The sequence below is a fragment of the Lepidothrix coronata genome, unplaced genomic scaffold (assembly GCF_001604755.1).
Source record: "Lepidothrix coronata isolate B3197 unplaced genomic scaffold, Lepidothrix_coronata-1.0 Scaffold56, whole genome shotgun sequence".
Classification (NCBI taxonomy): Eukaryota; Metazoa; Chordata; class Aves; order Passeriformes; family Pipridae; genus Lepidothrix; species Lepidothrix coronata.
This window is the reverse complement of record NW_016690236.1, coordinates 502421-523518: the sequence shown is the minus strand read 5'-3', so window position 1 is coordinate 523518 and position 21098 is coordinate 502421. Positions and strand designations below refer to the sequence as shown.

Here is a 21098-nt window from a genome sequence, read left to right as displayed (position 1 = left end):
GCCAACTACCTCATCCTCAGCTCAGATCCTGAGGCTGCTGCCTTGTCGGGGTGGGGGAGGGGGGAATGTGGATAGACACACAGTTGTGTGCATACTCAGACTGGCTGCTGTGCTTATGGAAGTGACAGGCACGAGAAAGGGGAGAGCATCCTTACAGGGTTGTCTCTCTGAACAAAAATATAGCTAATGTTTCAAGTGAGAACATGTATGCATAAGTGCAGCGTAACAGGGAGAGAGGGACACAGCAGAGGCTCAAGCTGCTACTGTCAACCTCACAGCACACAGAAGTGAACTCAAAAGAGAATCCAGTCCTTGTCAGAACTGTATAGCTAGACTAGAGCCTTTCCTGGAAAATCAGGCAGGCTTTTGTGGGCTGTGCTTACTGATCAAGCTGCCAGTAAATAAATCATCCAACTTTTAGTGGTCAGTATCAAAAGAGAAACTCAGCCAGAGCAAAGGACACAGAAAGACAGAAAGTCGCAACTGTTATGACTGAAAGGGCAAACTGTACTATTTATTAATTTTTCTCCTAAATCTGTTTTATGGCCAGACTCCATAATGAGCTGTATGACAGAACTCAAGATAAAGAAATGCTTTTTAAAGCATGTACATAATTTATTAATTTGATATCTCTCTGCTTTCTTCCTTCTCTTCCTTTTAATATCTTGGACTGAAATAACAGAAGTTCCCACTGCAACAGTATGTAGCTGAGCAGGTCACCTAGATACTGTAGATATGTTTAGACAAACTTGTAGACAAAGTTATAAATAAGCCTTGGATACAGCTATTCTCATTTTTGTTCTTCAGCATGTCTTTTTGTTCTCTAAGGATGGAATGAGAGTCTAGTGCCAGAGGAAAGACAAACTGATCTATGATGGGAGCTGACATACTATTTTGGCCTTTAGAGAAGACAAAAGGGGAAAATAAGTATGCAGAGTTGTTAGGGGAAGGGATTCTGTTTGTTTTTATGCACTGCTTTTCTAAATCCCCTCCTAAACATTTTCCCAAACTTCATCAGAACAAAATCTATAGCCAAAAGCTAAACAATGTTATGACCACTTTGTTAGCAGTTTTATACTTTAATACCTTACACTTTTAGTATCACAAAACTATTGGGACTTCTGAAAGATTCTCTCTTTACTTGATATTTCTCTACCTGCAGATGTAATAGGAACATAAACTGCAAATAGCATTGCATATGTGAAGAACTGGGTCGTGAGAAGGGTTTCCTAGGATCTCCTTCCACCGCTCTGGACATGCAGTGCCTTTTGCTGCTGCTTTCATATTTTCTACAACTCCAATTTAAAGTTTTAGTTTCTCATCTTCTGTGTTCCTACCGTAGGGCTCTTTCAGAATCTCACTTCTGTAAGGGTTAAAAAACTACTTCAGATCTCTAGCACAGAGGCATTTGTAATTTGTTCACTCATCTCTCCCTCTCAGATAGCAGGTAACAGTCAAGGACCCTAGAAAAATGTAAATTAAGCAAGCGCAATAATCTTCATTACAATCTTCAGTAAAGTCAAAGAGCTCATCGGCTGATACTTACGGAGGCGTCACTCCTTTTGGGAGGCCTAATGCGTTGACAGAAATGGGTGGTGGCTGGGATGGCAGCATGGAGCTGAGAAAAGCTGCTGGAGACTGGCTGGAATTAGGAAATCTAGGAGTTGGAGACAGGCTGTGGGAAGGTGAAGAAAGTGAAGGAAGAGGAGGGGGTGGAGGAGGTGGAAGTGGAAAGGAATCACACACCGGATATGTTGCGGTTGGACTAAAGACAGGTGGAGGCGGGGGTGGGGGGGATGGAGAAGAAGGAGACCAGGGATACTCCCCTTCTGGAGCAAACTGCTGAGAGAAGGGAGGAACAGGCACTCTGCCAAACTGTTTCTGAGAAGCAGTTGGAGACATAGGAGAAGGAAGACTGGATGTAGACGATCCTGAAGATGGAGTCACATAACCCGAAGCAGGGCTGATGTTCTGAGCAGCAATAAACTGCTTAGGCCGAGCATAGTTAAAAGAGCCAGAAGACTGCATGGTAGGGGAATTATGAGAGTTAAGAATACTCATTGGCACAGGAGAGGTGATAAACTGGCTGGGCTCAAGCTCCTGGAAGGAGGGGGGAGGAGGAAAGGAAGGAGAAGAGGGAGAGTGCTGCTGATGATCAGGTTGCTGTTGGTGACGATACCACTGGCCACTTTCTTGCTCCAGACGAATTTGGTTCTGTAGCTGCTGTATTTTTTTGGGCCCCCTGTGGGAAGGAAAAATAGACAAAAAGATGATCAGACATGCGTGCTGGTTGGGGAGGAGATAGAAGATCCACTGATCCATGGTCCAGGAAAATCAAAAGAGTGAAAGTTCAAAGTGTTTACATATGTTGAACAGCCCTATTTCTTCAGAGCTAAAATATTGCTACAAAAGTCCATTTTTTGTCCTCAAGATGGAGGAAAAAGTGTGTGAATAATAGTATTTAACAGAACCTTCAATTCTTCAAAAAGGTAAATTATATTACAATTTGAAGACACTTATTATATTTTAAAGAATCAATCCAGATTATAGAATTAAGGGTAAAAATACTGAAATTCTTAACAATGTTTCTTGAGTATTTCATTCAATGGCCCTGTTTCAATAATAAGGCTGAAATATTTCCCCAGTGACAACTTCAGCCATGATTTCTGCTCTGGCCTCTGTGGACCAATCAGACAGACCTGATTAGGGACATACTTTTAATGAAGTACTTGGAGACAAGGGGCCAATTTCTGTGTTAGAACCATCTATGTATCTGTAAATGAGCAAAAACTTCTGAGAAACATCTGTGACCTAAGGAAGTGATAAACTGAGTGTCTCTATGTCTTTAGTCCCACTTTTTTCCCAGGCTTTATTTTCAACTGTAGGTCCTGAGATGTATCTTAGTAGATACTCAATACAGTTCTGATGAATTGCTAATTGCAGTACTATCAGCTCAAATGGAAATAAGAATTTCATTAAGAAATGCACATATTTACTAGAAGAAGAATAGAGACTAAAAAAACTAATATGCTGGAGCACTTAAAACTGTTAAGTAAAAATAAAAAAGAAAAAGAAAAAAGCAAAATGTTGAGCAGTGAAGCAAACCAGATCATGCACTGGTTTTTTGTTGGTTTGGTTTGGTTTGGTTTTTTTGTCCATGATACAGTTGTTTGAATGACATTAAGCTCAAAATTAACTGTGTGGTCTATCATCTGAAAATACATCAGACTGACTTGCTTAAAAATTGTCATCTTCCAGCTGGAAATCATGACTTTATCTCAATACTCCACGTCTACAAAATTTCAGCGTATGCACATATACCTTTTCTGTGTATTTAATATATAAATATTTTATTATATACAAGTGTGTCATTGTTTATGTATAATTTAGGTCATTTAAGCAGAAATTTTAGAAGCAGTCTTAATGCAAGGCGTATGAATGTATGACTGGCACAACAATATAGTTTTGTTGGTAGCAACAAAATTAGAAATGGTAATAACATCATATTTTCCACTTGAAGATTAATTTTGATATTCCAACCATCTATATTTCCCAGAAAATGTTTTCTGACAATAATTCTGCTTATGATCTCATGCCAAGAGAGATTGCTTAGATAAGAAAAAGGGGAGAAAGATTGTTTAGGGCAGAAAACTGAAAGATCAGTTATTTACATTTAACAGTTGCCTTTTTTGTTGTTATAAAGATAGCTCAATTCTAGCAACACCTCACCAACAATATATATTTCAGCACTTAAAAGGAAATGACACTTTTCTTTTTAATTAGATCAGGAACAAGAACATCTACATATTGTGGTTCATTTGTAGATCTTATAGTCCATTTTTTAATGCTGATAACAGAGACTCTAAATCCTTATTAGTTCATCTTTTCACTCCACAGGACACAGGCTAAAACTTCTTCCTTTTTTTGCTAAATTACATAAAAGTCTCCTTTCTCTAAATAGGTTAAAACAACAAAATTTTAGTTTCCATCATTATTCAAATTTCTTTGTTGATGACAGAAGCACTTCAGGTCAACTCTGCCTGGACAGAGAAAGTCCTGTGAGATTACTACTTTTATCTTCTACTTAAGATATTTTCTGTATCTTTAGTCTAAATATCTGAAACCTACTGTCTAATACCTCTAAAATTACTTACCAATACTACTTATCTTATTTTCCATCATAATCACTCTCAATTTTTTTCTTATTTATTACAGAGAGACTAAGGTAAAAAAAAAAGAAAAAAGGGGGAATTTAGCATTGTAAATGGTGTGTTGAATATAGAAGAAACTTAGCTGTCTCCAACACTCCTGTGTTTATCCAACATGTGCTGAAAGCAAGTCAGAGTGTCATGTCTTGAGACCTTTTTATTTTCATTCGCCAAATCACATGGCGATGCACCCGGCCAACAGCATAACACAAATGCCCATCTATGGCCCTGTCAATGGTACTACTACAGCCCTGCCACTGCACTGCTGCTGTACCCAGCCAGGCAGCAGTAGAGACCAGAGTCAGGGTGTGTCTATGAAAGGTTGGCAGGCAAACGTGAGGTTGCTCTGCTCTCAAACTAAGCTTGACTTGAGACCACAGGAGTATACATGCCTGTATATCAGGGTTTATTAGCCCAGTACAGTAGTAATTCCAGTTGAACAGCTTTTGATCAGCTTAGGGTGCACCTCTTCTTGAAAAATAACATGGAAGCATAATCATTATCACATCAGTTTGTGTGGCAAAAAACTACAAAGACCTTCTTAGAGCAAAGTTTCATGCCAGTTGTAAAACTGCACAATCCTTGTCTGCAAAGGAATGTTCTCTACCTCAGAGCTATTCTTTTAACATCAGACACTACCCTATACTTATCATTTTCTTGAGCAGATGTATCCTATGGATGTGCCATTATGAAGAAGAAAAAAGTAGGAAAGAATATCAATTCACAAGTGTTCCTCTGGAATGACAATGATGGCAGTGGAAGCTCTACACAAGTAGGTCCCTGAAAGACAACCTGCTGCAACAAAGATATTGAGAGCCCAGCAGTCAAAATTATGCAGGGGAATCAGCTCGCTATGTTGCTCTCATCAGTAGAGAACAAAGAAAAGAATTAAAAAGAGTTCAGTTTTTTGATGAGATTACAAGAAAAACTAGTTTGATTGTAATTACATCCTCTTTCCAATTAGCTGAAATGTGTTTTGTAATCCCAGTATTTTAAAGAGCACACATGTTTCAGGGAAGACATTAAGATTTTTTAAACAATAGAGAATAAACTTTTTTCTCATGTGGAATTTTTTGTTTTGCCAAATAATTAATCATAACAATATAAGAATGAACATTTAAAAGTAATTTTTTAGAAAATTTAATTAATAAATGGTAAAGGTAATTTAAAAAAAAATCATAACTAGGGTAAAGTGAACATTGAGAAATTTCAGGAACCAAAAAACACGTCTAATAGTACATAAATATTTTCAAAAGTTCTGCTTCAGTATTTGATTTTTTTTCCAATACCAGATATTCTTAACCAAGATATTTATATACATTTTCAGATGTTCTAATAGGTATGCTAAAGTAGTTTAAAATTGCAAACAGTAAAGCAGTAATATTTTAATGAAAGCAGACATTAGTTACTACAGAAGTGAGGTTTCTGGCACACATTGCCTGTGAGAACAGCTTCAGGCACAGGTTTGGTTCTGGGCACTCGGAACCTGCTCAGTAAGGTGGTGACTTTCAGAGCTAAATGCTAGCAAGAAACATTTGAAAACAGATGTTGAAAGGGAAGACTAGAGGCATGAGACATTCGGTTACATAGTGGGCAACTATGTGTGCCAATACATACAGCATAGTTTAATAGTTACTCAAGAATTCATATATTAAGGTATGCACTTGGTTTAAATTATAACAGGCTGTTTTATCTTTTTATCCCATTTTCATAATGCTTTTTCATCCTGATACCTTCTTTGTATCACATTGTTTTGAAAACTGATAGAGCAGTCTGTGACTTCGAGGAGTAAATTGGTAACAACCACCATCAAGAACAGTAACTCCAAGTGCCTGGACACAGTACAATGGAGGAGGGCACATAGGTAGATGGTTGTACATCTCGCAAAGTCTCAATAGGAAATGGCTACCAGATACCAGAGGACAGTACAGCAGATGGCGATTTGGGGGATGCAATTAATCTTTCATACTTAAGTTCTCTGCCAGGCTTATTCACATGGTCCCGGTATTAGGATACGTACCAGCTTTACTTCTATCTTACATGTCTGGGTTTGTGAAGAGCATAAAAAATTATTTAGAGAAACAATGTCCCTCTTCTGGGAAGCACCCTACTACTTGCAGTTTAATCATCAACTCTGTGTACCTTTTAAACACCAAAGTTCATACACAAGTCCTTCTATCCTGGCTAACTCTCTTGAGACGGAAAGTTCTCCAAAGGTAGCGAAATGCTATTCAAGCCTTGAAAGAATCTTGGTACACAGAATGAACCCTATTGAGATAGTGTCTACCACAAAGTATGTAAGTACATTGAAATTTGGTTAGTGTTTTACAACACAATGTACAAAGTAAATTGAAATAAATGACTGCAAGTAAAGAACCAAGATTAAGTGGTTTTTTATGTGTTATAACTTTTGGAAATTCCTGATTTTGTCCCTCATGATCTTAAAAAAAGAAAAGGAGCAAATGGAAAGCAGTCAAAGAAAAGCAATTTTTGTCTGAAAGACTCAGCTATGGAAGAATAATGAGCTCACTTCTGTCTCAAGTTATTCCTGGGCAAAAGCAGACTGGTCTCTTCACAATACCAGTGACCTGCCCTTTGAGAAACAGACAGTGCAGTTTTACAGCAGTATACAAAATATACCTCTGAAATGAAAATATGGGAATATTTTAAATAAAAATAATCAGAATTAAGCACAACTTTAAAAGCTTGAGCTAGTTTTCTAAATTGAGATTGTATTTTTGTTTTGGGGTAACAACTACTCGTCTCCATGAAATCTACCTTCCAATAAAGATCTAGCTTCTAACTCAGTGCTACTGCTTTGAGTAGCTACTGCAGAATCATGCCAGAGCTCTACTAAAAAGGAAATAGTCACCATCATGCTGTATTAAAAGGCAAGGGCTGTTCTCACTGACTTCCATGTCAGCAAGTATCTATGTAGAGATGTATTCTTTTATATGTGTACATTTAGGTATATTTATACCTATACTTAGATTTATACAATAAAATCAAGGATGAAATTTTTTCAAAATTTATTAATTTATTAAAATTTGAATGTATCACATATATCTCTTTAGCTGCTTGGCAGCCCAACTGGGTAGATGGTAGGCAGAGAAGGAATGGAGAACTAGAAGCGGTGGGAGCTTCGGAGCTGCTGAGCTTTCACCACTGGATAAGATTCATGGTGCTTCTGCATCTGTGGCTCCTAGGCAGCTGGCAGGGCAGACTTGCCAGGTAGCTGTTAAGGTAGCTCTTAAAGACACCATTTAATTTGCTTTCTACAACCACAAGATTTTTATTTTACTGATGTACATGGTACTGTTGAAAATTAGTAATTTTCTAAAGTACTTCTGACAGTTACTATTTATGAAATTAAATGTACGTGCCAACTTATCCAAAATCTGACAGTAATCACCAATACCTGGAATTCTACTTTTGACAAAATTCCTAATATAATGTAAGGTTTTCTACCAGACTTAGCAATGACTGAGAGTTGTTAAAATGAAAAAAAACCCAGCCCTAACTTTATCTAACAATTAATTAGCAGCTGTACAGAACATAAATACTCAGAATACAAAAGTAATTCCAACTAAACTGTCCACTGAAGGAACACTTGCTTATTTTTAGAAATGTTGAAAATCTACAAATATGTCAAGGCAAGAAGGTGAAGTAGAGGGAGAACAGTTGCCTTTTTAACAAAAACTGCAATGTATTCAACACACAGACAGCCTTCAGGCTGTATCTATACAAATACGTTTACTTAAGCATTAGATTTCCTGTTGCTGAACAATCCCTTATATTGTGAGGAAAAAAATGTGGACTGTTTTAAATGCTGTAAGGGTTCAGATTTATGTAAGACTGGAATTATCAGTTAAAATAAAAATGGGGGGGAAGGGAGATATGGAGGGGACAGAATGGAGGGAATGACAACGACAACACACAAACGCCAGCATCAGTTTGGATTCTACCCCAAAAATATTCATAGGTATGTTTTGTCAATACTAACAGATTACAGGGGGGATGCAGATTGTCACTACAATTTAAACCTCATGCTGAATAAGTGGAGAGCTATAACTAGGAACAATCTCCACCAGCTGCAACATTTTAATATTTTTATTACTTTCCCTTCAAAGTGTAACAATTTGAAAATGCAGATTCACAAGAAATAACATTTCCTATATTTCAGGTTTACAAACAGGAGCATTTATAATCGGTTTCACTGTAACCTAACGCACTCTCAGGAAAAGCAGTATGGTGCAAGAGCTAAGACAGGGACTGTGTTATGAGCACACTGTGAAACTAAGCTTAACTTTTCATTTGAGAAACTTCATACACACTGCATGTAAAACCATCTGCATTGTTTGTGAACTCTCTTGTAAGGAAGTCCTGCTGTAATTTGGCTGTTAAAAACTTTTCTATCTATCCTAAAAAGTGGCAGTTGTAGCTGTGCCCATTTTCCACTATGGTTTGATTATCTGTCAAAGGCATCAAGGTAATTTCTGCACTAAGGAAACAAACAGTAGAGATAGTGCCAGTATTCAGCAAACACAAGCAGTTCTTTTGAAGACAGGAACCATTTTTCACCCCTCAATACCACTGCAGGGACATTTTTCAAAACATGCACCAGTGAGATAACACATTTAGCACACATTTAGCTTGGGTACAGAAAGAGAGGAAATTGTGCTGTTATGCACATTCATTGTTCCCAAAAGTCATAAAGATACAACACAGCTTTAGTAAAAAGGCCAAACTTCATATCTCTGGTAGGGTTAGATCATAAGAATTAGTCTGGTAGTCAAAAATCTGTCTGGGTTGGTAATTCAGTAGTGTTGCATAACTAGTGCACAGACTACAGTGATAGATATAACAGTTAAAAAATTGCACAGCTAACAAGTTTCGCTGATACAGGAAGCAAAAAACACTATGTTATTAAGAGGTAAACTGTAACAAGGCATTAATAACAACACAGCTTTCAATTTGCAGCTGAATTGGCCCAAAGTGTAGGAAACCGTTACTCAGAACGCAGGAATGAACTAGCCTGTAAATGGAAAAATAGGTCTTCTACCTCTGCTCATGCTATACCATGTGGAAGATTATGTTCTGTGCTGATTGGTGTATATTCCAAGAAAATATGGAAAGAAAAAAATATATATCAAAGCATGAAAAACTGTACTGGCCTAAAACCAGAAGTGAAGAAAAAGATGTAGTATAATACAGTTTCTCAGACCTGCCACCGGAACAACACATGCACAGTTGTCTTTTTTTATTTACATATGTACTTTAAATTTAATGTATTTCATTAATACAATGCTCACATTTCATCTACCACCGACCAACAAAGTTAGGAGATTTGCTTACTTTTATGCCTACTCATCAACTACTACAGTGGACCTTTGTGCTTTCAATATTAACATTCCAGTGTCTGTCAGGTGTCTGTTCTTTGGGTTACACATAAAGATGACTGCTTTGTACTACTGAGATAGATACTTTTGTAAGGAAGAATGGACATCATATTAAAAAAAAAATAGCGTAGCTACTGGATGCCCTGACATTAAAGGGAGCAGATAATTGCTCTCAATGTGTTTTTGAAAAATTAAAATTTCAACTATGTTTTAAAAATATTCTAAGAAATTAAGGTAGCTTTAGAGACTAAATTCTAGATCCTTTTACCAGTTTTTTTGTATTCACAAATACTTCTGACAGTTGAGCAGGTCACTGGCCCATGTAAATCTGAGATATTACCAGCTGACACATCAGTAGTCTGTTACTGAAACTCCCTGGAGGTATTCTATTCTTAAACTACCATATGAAAAGGAACCACAGAAAAGTAAATAAATACATAATATTCATAGGAAATACTTGTATACTTCTGAGATTCTCCTACTACAACAATATGACAGATTTACTTTAGTTGTCAGCCCCATCCGAACGCCATAAAGGTTTAGTGTTATACCATTCTTGCTGAAGTCCTTCTGTATATACAAAAATAACCCCCCCAACAACATACACTAACTTTTACGGAAGAAGGAGAAGCACCAGGAGGTAAAAGCAACTGTTAAGGACAGTAATAATATTTCAGCCAGGTTCTCAGGAGCTGAAAATAACATTACAGCATTGCTCACTACTTTTGTGACATTTATTCAACCAATACAATCCTAACACAATTATATCTTAGGCTTGATCTAGTGCAGGATGCTATATTCCTGTCATGCAGTCCAGGTTGGTAATCATAATGAAAGTTATGGCAGTGTGGCAGATGTACCTTATGTCAGCTATTGCATTTAGAAGACCTAAAAGAACTTTTTATAGACTTAGCTATAACAGGAGACATAACTTTATCTTTGCATGTAGACTGATAATATCTTTTTCTTAAATTGTATTTTTTTCTTATCAGCAACTCACATGAATTTCAGTGATAGCTGCCTAATGAATACTTTTGTGACATATTTTGTATCAAGATGGAGATCTCTATTCATCTTGCAGGGCGAATTTTGAAAATAAAATAATTTATAGGGCACTGTCACTGGTTATCTAGCCAGACATAGTTCAGAAGTGTGAGTTTGGGGGTTAGATTTTTTTGTTTGTTTGTTTTTAAAGGGCTTCTTCCCCAAAATATAAAAGAGTCAAGAAAAATGATGACACTCAAAATGTTGCTAAAGCACCCTCAGATATGAAGAGCTACTGCTTATTACAAGGGCATAATAAACATAAATATAATGAAGATGACTTAGGCAAACCCTAATGACCAAGTAGACCTGCAGCCTTACTCCATGACTATATTCTGCACTGCCCTGTAATTTCCCCATTGCTTAGTTAAAACAAGAAAAAATTAAAACCTATCAGCAGAATTACTAAGCAAACACAAAATCTATCTAACTACTCAGATGTCACTGCAGTCAAAACACCTTTTTAAATAGTCAGAGTATATTATGCTCCTAAACAGATTGAACAGATCTGACCAGAACAAATGACATTCCCTGTCATCACAAAGAGAAGCACTATATACTGAAATTACACAAGTTTGGATGCAGACATAGAACCTGAATTAGCTTCTTGTGATGGCAACACATCATTTTAAATAGAATTTCCATGGTAAATAGATGTAGTGATTTAACAAGAAGAATCTAATTCTTTTTAAAACTGTTAGCTAAATGTACAGTACATTTTTCTGGAAAGGTTAAATGGAACACCTTATGTATAAATGGCAGAGCAAATAATTTCTTTTCTACTTTTGAGTGAAAATATGTTCCATAAAGATGATTCACTTCAGGTAATATTTGTTTTACTATATCAAGTAACCTTGAGTACGGAAGACTTATATAATAAGGACTTCTTCCCTGATAAAAGATGAACCTTAAGTGATATATAATCACATAAAAAAGAAGGAATCATACAGTGTAATTGTAAACACTTATGATGAGCAAATGCTGTACCAGTGAGTCTGAATAGTTCGTCCTTTCTGTAAAACTGTTTTGAATCTTGCTTAGCTCTCAATGAAAGCGGTAAGCCTTCTTTCCCAGAGAAAGCAAGAGGAAGGACCATATTTCATTTTTCCCAAATAAAATAGTGACCAACATAGTGACTGGACAAAAAAAAGGAACCTCAGAGATTGGCACTTCTTCTAAGAGGACAGTAAGGACATAACTGTGTTTGGGCTTTAGCTTGGATCAGAAATGTACTTTTGAAGCAAATTTCCAACTGTTTCCCACTTGCTTGTTCTCCAGTTTGCATCCATGACAAGCCTCTCAAGAACATGAGCTGTCAGGTGAAATGAACTTACAAACTTGAGCGACCAAGGGCCTTCAACCCATGGGAACAGACTAGAGCAAGTCCAAAGTGAAAAATCAAAACATCAAGTCAGTGACCCCGAAATGTATAGTGTACATCATGTTTTTTCACTCTACTGAGCCGCCCTTGTTTTAATGTACCACTTGCTAATGTAGGCAATACACACAGAGTAGATGTATAAACTACCATGAGGGGTCTAGCTAAATCATACAATCTAGAGGCTTTTAAAAAGAAGTGTGCATACCACAGGACGTTCCGGTTTTATATTTTGTGGGTCAACTTCTGGTAAGTCAAACACATCTCTTTCTAAACAAATATGCTGGAAAGTAATTTTTTTGATTTATAGGATTTTCTTTATAGGATTTCTTCACACTTTCAAAGTAAAATATACAGACGTGTGATATATATTAAAAATAGGGTATGTTGCATATTATTCAACATTTACATATTTAGAGACAATGTATTGACCTATCCTTGTCAACAATTGTACTATTTCTATGTTGTAGTACAGTTTTTACTATTTGACTGCTTGAGCTGACCTCCAGAAATCAGTTAATTCCACTCCACCCATCTGCCCTGTAGTAAAAACCTCCCAGACAAAACAAATGTGTCTTTTTTGCCTTCAGTTTGATCACGGAGTTGTTTGTAAAAAGCTAGTTACAAAGGAAAATGTATGTCTCAGGATTTAAACCCATTTTTTCTGACAATTGTGAAGGAAGATTCTCTTTTTATGGACTCATTATTTTGATGATTCATGCACCTTCTCATTCCTGAGCTGACTCTTGGAGAAAGAATATTAGAGACAGCACTTGTCTGACTCCCAAGTTATATTTTCCCATATTTATTAAGATTAGATTTATGTTAAAATGAACATTCCAGAATGGATGTCAAGAAGACTGGTTTACCTATTCCTAGAGTAAAGTCAATTTTGTTTATCTTGACCAACAGCAGTTTGTTTTGTTCTTATCGTTCCTATTGAAAAAGGTTTTTACATTGAATTGTTAGTAGTGTGCACTTTATCCCTGCCTGCGTTCCCTGCCCATGGCAGGATGATTGGAACTAGATGTTCTTAAGGGCCCTTCCCACCCAAACTGTTATATAATTCTATATATAATTTCTTTTCTTAACATAACTAGAGTACTTAGATTACATCTGGAAACTACCAGTAAATCACTGTTAGTAAACCGAAATTAAAAAAAATAATCCATGCTTTGTTTCCATTATTGGAAGTGTTACTAAGATGAAAAGTACCAATACATATCTTTCACACTGAAATCAACATTAACTGTGTATAAAACCTTCTCTTCAAGCATCACAACAGCTTGGACTGCAAGGTATCCTTTACCTCACAAACAGCTGGGATAGAAAAAAGAAAATTCAGGCTGTGCTTTAATAAACAACCAATAGTTCCGTATCAAAAATGTAATTTTGGACTTGTAGATTACTTCAAAGACAGAGGGATATTGACAATACCAAAACTGGTAGCACTAGAGTCAGACAGAGTGTGGATCATACAGTTCTTCCTGCATGAACCATGAATTTCCACATGATCCTATGCGCTGCTCCTCTCAGCAATACTATAATGCTAGTCTGTCTTTAATTTTTCTTATTGCTGACCTCCCTCTCTCTAACTTCTTTCTCCTCATCTGTCTCCCTCTTCCCTTGGGCTATCACCAGCTCTTCAGCACTCCTCGTGAGCTTCAGAAGACCTGCCTAAGGTGTACGGATACCAAAATTCATTACTTTATTTTCTACCTCATTTCATATGCTAGCTTCTCTAGAAAAGCTTACTTAGTTCTCTGGAAAACACTGGCCTAAAATACCCTTCTCTACTACAGTTTTCTACAGTGAACACAAGGATAATTATTCTAGGTGTTAGAACCTGCATGACCCTTGTGTCTCTGGATCAGGTTACTTAAACTACTCTGTAGTCACACTTAAAATTTACACAGTACATTGATCCTTTTTCTTATCCAAAAGATCCTCCTATTCCTATTCTGCTTTAGGGAGAAACATCAAACACAGCACTGAGCAAAAGTTTGCACAATAACAAAAGCATTTGGATGATTTGAGGTCAGCTAATTTATTAGACTATTCATACAAAATATTATAATAATTTACTGCAGAAAAATGAATAATTAAGTGAAAGTTAAAAAGTTAGAGACACCAGAGAGCTTTTAAAAAATTTTGTCATAAAGGTACAAAATAAGGCAAAGACATTTAAGTTCTCCAACTGGTTGTGCCATACATCAGGGAAAGTGAGAACCCAGATTTGCAGAAAGACTTTGCTGCTTAGTATTTTTGTTTGGAGGAAGATGAATTCATTTCCCTACAGTCATCCTCTTTCTCATGCCAAGACTCTAAAGAGCCCATGCACTTAGACTTACCACATTAATTACATTCTCATGCCCTAAAGGCAATGTTGTCTGAAGCTGTCCATTTTTCAGTCATTTCATAAACCTTCAGGGACTGCAGTTTTCCAAATGAATTTCAAGACTTCAGTATTAAAGTTACTTAAATAATCAGTTTAAAAAATGGGGAAACAAATTTTGCTAAGCAAGAATTGATAGCACAGAATTCTTGCTGTACCCTGTCCAGGCAATACTTCACAGATTAGTTATGTCTGATCTTCTACACTAGGGAGAACATTTGCCCTCAAGAGCCTAATACTAGAAATGGCATTTCATGATCCAAGGCTCTTTTGGTTCTTTTTAAATTCGTCTAATGTTTAAAATCTGATATTTGAAATTATGAGGAATCTGTAAGGCAAAAGGCCCAGCTTCACATACTTCATAATAGCAGGAAATGTTTTTCGACCCTTAGTTGACTCAAAATTTTTTCTCATGATTTTTCTCAGCATGATCTACTTCCCTAATGAATCACACAGAATGAATGAAAAAAGATCTGCAGACTTGGAAATAGCAACAGAATCTTGCAATCATTTTCAAATCTTCTATAATACATAAACATAGCTCTATATTTCCAAAAGAAGCTCCAGATGTGTAAAACAGTAATACTTGATTTGTGATAGGACTAAAAGATCATTTGCCTTTTTCTTCTGGCCTTACAGCACTTCAGTTTGATGTCATGTTGCTCTAATTCTTCTAGCCAAAAGGAGATACATAGGAAAATGCTCTCATCATCTCCTCTTTGGCATCTCACTTACATTACTAGTAGTACAGCCCCCTAGAGAGTCAGTGAAACCTCCAGAGTGCAGTTCAGAATGTGTAAATTAGATGCTAATTGTCAGAAAGTATGAAGACTCTCTTAAAGAAGTGTCTTTAGAAGTTATCCAAATAAACCATAGGCTTCAAAACGAAGACAGGCTACTCAGATTTGAGCAGAAAATATATAAAATGTTCAACGCATCCTCAGTAATGCAGATAAAAATGACACTACCCAAAATTCTCTCCCCCACCCACAACTTGGTAGCTCATGAGACAACTGAAGAACTGATAATACATCACATGGTTTCACAGTTATGCTAGAGTTAGTATTTAATTTATTAATTTTAAAATACCAGTTTTTTTTCTCATATGCATTATGCAGCTGACTAGTATGACAGCTCTTATATATCAGCAGTTAACAAATGTACTCAGCTACTCCTTATGGGGAATATTCTTTTATGTGGAATTAGTATCAGGGAGGATCCATAGTTCCAACACTACCACACCCAGCTAGTGTCACTATGTAGGAGTAGAATCAATAGAAAAGGTCAAATTGTTTAACAGCATTATGAAGTAACATTGTTAGAGTCAGGAAGAAATCTTGTGATTATTTATCAACACCATCAGCTGTAGAACAAAGAGTTGAACATAAGCCAGGCAAAAAAATTCTACTCATTGAAAAGGAGACTCATTTACTCATTTAAAAAGTAGTCCTAAAAAATTCAGAGAAGGCAATCAACAAAAGATATGCCAAAGTGATTTTAAACATCACCAAAAAAAGCACACAGTATCCCACTGTATTCTGTATGAAGATGAATGTAAATATTTCAGACAAGAAGATCAGACCAGAGCAAGTATGGCAAGATTGGCTTTAGTCACATCTGCACTGCTTAGACTGAAAAGACTCAGACTAATGTAATTAACTTCCTTGTACTTTATGTTCCTTACACAATCAGAAAAATAGTTCAATTAAAATGTTAAACAATGCTTTTCAGCACAGAAATACATATCTTGCAATTATAAATGTTAAAAGATACCCTAGAGTCTTTCTATGCACCAGAAACAAATCTAGCATTTATTTTTCCCAGTTCAACCTGTTTTATTTCAATAAGATGCACCTAAATCTTTTTATAATTATTTCCATTGCATATAAACATAATATCCTGGTATTAGTAAATTAACTTGGCTAAATATAGCAAGGAGCACTCGTGTTTTATGGGGCATTTTCTTTGGTATGCAGCTAATATAAATAAAATGAGCAGAGAGAAGTTGGCAGTGTTCCACTGACATTACATCACTTTTCCTTAATAGGAAACCTCTCTGCAACTTAACATCTTGCTTTAAACACTCAGAAGTGTCCACAAAGTCTTCAGTGAGGATCATCATATAAGGCCAGCAGTTAGCTGCAAAGAACTGGATCTCCTAGTACAACACTGAAAAGAGAACCTCTAGTGAAAACCACCTTCAAAATTGTCATCAACTACAGAACAAGGGAGTTGTATAGTCTCTGAGAAAAGACGTGTAAAATGTACATGATTCTAGTAAAAAGGAAAGGATAAAGTTTTAATTTCTGTAATGTTAGTTCTGTAGACTTGGGAGTTCCTCTAGAAACCCTAGAAAGCAACAAATTAGGAGAGGTCTAATCCAGCATATATAAACAGGAGAGAGACACAAGCATCTACCAGTTTCATTTACTGCTTACTCTTTGTGTTCCTGAAAAAGACAAAGCCTCTATTTTGTAGTACCATCATTATGGTCCCTTGTGTTGAGCATTACATTATTTTGAAGAAATTAGTTAATTATTGTAAAATATTATATGCTATTCATTTACTAAGAGACAGATGTTGCCACCATATCAGTTGAGCTTTTCACCAAAACCACTAGGACTCCTTGACTGTACACGATAAAAATAAATTATATGTGCAACAAAACCCATTGGACCTACAAGGTTCGTCTGAGAAAAAAACAGTCCTTGCACTCAGTTTTTCACATCTATTACTGAGATTGCTAGTCTTTATTGTGTTGTATATTGAGAGACAAAAAGCAATCACATAGTACATGAAGAATAAAAGAACCCAGAGAAATTTATGTTCATACTGTAATTAATGTAAACATAAATTCTAGTTATTGTATTTCTAGTGCAAAATCGCTAAGCAATAATCCAATTCCTGTTTCAAGTCTGCATGCCATATTTGCTGGCATGGAATTTTATTGAGAACATAATTTATTTAGGCACCGTCACACAGACACACACACAAACACAAAAATGTATTTACCACAGTACAAAAAGTCAGGGTAGGTCATTTTGTCCTCTGCTTTTTCCAGAAAAGTTTGAGAGGAGTTCACTGAATGGCTCCTACTGCTTTTAGTTGCAGCTGTGTAGCATACGCTCTTTAAAAATTTACAGTAAATGTTGCCATGTTTACATTAGTGACTCCCAGTAAAGAAAACGTTAATCAAGTAAAGGTATGCAGAAAATAAATGTAATCTAGAGTACACTGAATATCACTGTGAATGCTCTCATTTAGGAACCGTATGGTCTTATGATACCATGGATTCTCTGTCCCCCTTACTCACTAAGACAACCCTAAATACTTCTGTGTGCCCTACTCTGTTCTTTCACATCCAATTGTGATGACACAACAGTTTAGGACTCTTACAGCAGAAAGGGTAAGTGAATTAAAAGTTGAAAATAACACTAAAACTGGGTGGATTTGTGGTTTTGTTTGTTAGTTGGGGGTTTTGTGGCTTTGTTTTAGGGGTTGGGGTTCTTTGTTTGCTTGGCTTTTTTAAATCTTCAATCTGTTCACTGCTTCAGATTAAAGAGCAGCCAACCAAAGGGTTCTGCTGGTGCAACAGAAGGGTGGTGCTTGTCCAGAAACAAGCATCTGAAAGCTGGACCTCCTCTAGCTCACACTGATGGTGAGGAAATCCCTTCCAAGGTAGGATTTGTGAAGCCATGTCTTTAGATGGTAACTGTGAAGCATAACAATGAACTTGTTGTATGTCCACTTTACTTTGGTAGTGACCAGATAAGATCTTCAAGTTTCAACTCACATACACATTTTCAATTCAACTACCCTAAAATTAATGAAGTCTTTATTGGAAATATTTGTTCTACATCAACACAGTCTTACCAAGTATACAATACAGGCCTGAAAATGAAGACTTGTAGCTTAAGACTTGATTGCCTGAATGACAAAAGTATAAATAACAATATTCACTCGACCAGTTTCAACCTTGTGTATTTTTGTTGATGCATGAATTGGCTACTTACTCCATAGTTAGGTTTGCTTTTTTCTATAACAATATGAAGTTGTTAGCATCAGCCAGTGCTCATTTTCTAAAATATCATTTTAATAGTTGTTTAAATTAATGCCTAGTTTTCATAAAATGTCAGGTAAAGCAGGGAATGAAGTTAAACTCAAACCACAATCCAAAATAATATGGCAGCCATATTTATCTAACATTTATTGAACCTTATTACAATAAAACTTCACCAAAACCTGCTAATTGATTTTGGTGGAGTTTTATTGTAATAAGCACAGTTCCTGCTAAATAAGTTATTATAACTCTTTTAAGTTTCAACTACTGTATGCTGTTGCTCTGTCATTTTGGAATCAGAGAAAACATCTGCTGTAATGGAAAAAATTCAACCGCAGGTCTCTCACTCATCTATCCTACCACTCTTATTATGCAAGTTAGCCTACTATATATAGCAGCCACAAGCAGAACTGATATGCTAGCTGGGCATGTACATGTTGAATCTCTCATCTTTTTGTTTTATCACGGAAAAAAAGAAGCTGCAACAGCTTTCCCAACTTCGCAACTGTGTAAATGAAAGCAGGAATTCAAACCAGCAGCTTGTGTGCTCAGGCTCACAGACATACCATTGAAATCAATAGGAGCAACAGTAATTAGTAGCTCTGAAAATCAGGCAACTTTCATATGAATTTAACTTAATTCAAATAAATCCGAAAATTTTTACTTAAAAATTCATTCATGTGTTGAAATACTTAGATTAAAAAATTTTAGTTTGTGCTTTGAGAGTAATTTTCTTTAAGGTGAATTAAGTATCTCAGTAATTTGCCACTTAAATGGCACGGTGGTGATGCTGGGTTAATGGTTGGACTCGATGATCTTTTCTAGCCTGAATGATTCTGTGGTTCTCTGAAATCTTGAGAAAGCTCATACAATGAAGTCTCAGAATAAACTCTACCACTATCGGTTGAATAACAGTTTAAAATACCTAAAAATATATAAATTAGAAGGTATCTCCTTCAATACTGGCTAAGTATCACTTAGTTAACTTTGGCTTAACAACCAGTTGTACTAATTTTCTGCAGTACAGTTTAGAAATGTTGCTTTTCCCTCTGTTTTGGGCTAGGAAACTGAAACTAGAGCTGAAGGAAACAGTTGAGCTGGTGGAATTATACCAGAAATGATACTCCTACCATAGTAGGTACTCCAGATTACTTAGATGTACATACTTATTATGGAACAGAAAGAGTAAAGTTTAATGAGGTACAACTAATTAAACTTGACACTTCCTAAAGGCTTCTATAACTTTGTGTATTCCCAGCCATAGCCTGACTTGGCATAGCCTGAATATGATGCACAACAATATTATTTCTGATTGCTTACTTATCCTTCAGTTTTTAGGCCAGTGTGTAAATTCATAAACAATAGTAAATGTAATCCTGATTTTACTGGGCAACAAAAAAAATCTAAAAATGCCGCAGATAAATCTCAAGAATTAGCACCTCAACGAGAATTTAATTAAAAAGACAATTACTCAAAAGCACTGGACAGTATCTACTGTTATAATGGAAGAACTATTAATATTTTCTGAAAAAAGGCACTGAAATGGTTCCATTAAACCAAAAGCATGATAGTTTAGTTTAAACATATGTCCTCATCCACAAAACATGGCAATCTGCACTTCAGTGTACACTGCTTGTATGACAGGAGTCTGGGCAATGAAAGACCTGATAACAGATAGCAAGAAAATTAGGCACAGACAGCAGTTGTCACAGGACAAACAGTTAATTTAGACCTGAATGGATACACCCAAGAGCATCCAAGGAAAATTCTGAATATTAAACTGCTTCTCAATTAGGGAAATACATTTTTTGTATGTCTCCCATCTTCAAAAAAACTATTTCACCACCTCTTTTCTGTCTTTCATGCAACATGGTGCCATCACTTAAATTTTTCTACAGACTTCAACCATGGTCAGTCATTTTAGTGAACTCTAAAATTTCCAAAATGAAGGACAATTAATTGAGAAACTAATCATATTAGTAACTTCCTTCCTTTTTAAGTGACTCTTGACAAAGACATTTTCAATTTCATGAAAAAAGGAACAATCTATAACAGAACTTTTGAGGAATCTGAGGTAATTAAGTAGAGGAAACATTTGAGAATAATCTCAACAACCAACCACAGAGATTAACATCAATAACTTGGGAAGCTTGACAGCAAATTTCTGTGATTCTGTCTCTATCACAAAGACCATCAATGATGACAGAGACAATTTGTCTAACTCAGAAGCACATTACGTATTATTTAATTATGAATTTGTGAAGATTTTAAGCTCTCAGACAAGCAGCTTCTGTCTTGTATCAGAAGGCCCTGGCACTTCCATTAATTAAAAAGGTACTATTCACATGATTTAAAAATCTCCCCCAAACATCCCAGTTTCACTCTCATTAGTCAATCCTCTATTACTCTGCATAACCAACTTTGCTCTATCAGTACTGGAAATTCTGGCAGGCATAATAAACCTTTTTGGAAAAGAGAGAGATTATTTAGTAAAAATATTAGGCATCTCAGAGCTCTGTATATTCATACAAATTCACTCAACTCCCCCAACTTTCATCTACTACAGATCAGCTTCCTGCTTAAAAGCATTCCAATTCTATTCTGTTCCACTCTT

At 36.1% G+C, this 21098-nt stretch overlaps 1 protein-coding gene across 6 annotated transcripts in view; it reads right to left on the bottom strand.

Annotated features, from left to right (window-relative positions):
• The window catches only part of PALLD (palladin, cytoskeletal associated protein), a 199785-nt gene that overhangs the window by 35612 nt on the left and 143075 nt on the right, over positions 1-21098 (bottom strand). For 4 of the 6 annotated variants that reach the window (XM_017816543.1, XM_017816540.1, XM_017816544.1 and 1 more), the window contains one exon: positions 1547-2242. The exons of the other annotated variants lie outside the window; for them this stretch is intronic. In XM_017816543.1, the coding sequence (XP_017672032.1) occupies positions 1547-2242 (696 nt within the window). The remainder of the gene's footprint in view (positions 1-1546; positions 2243-21098) is intronic. 6 annotated transcript variants of the gene reach the window in all.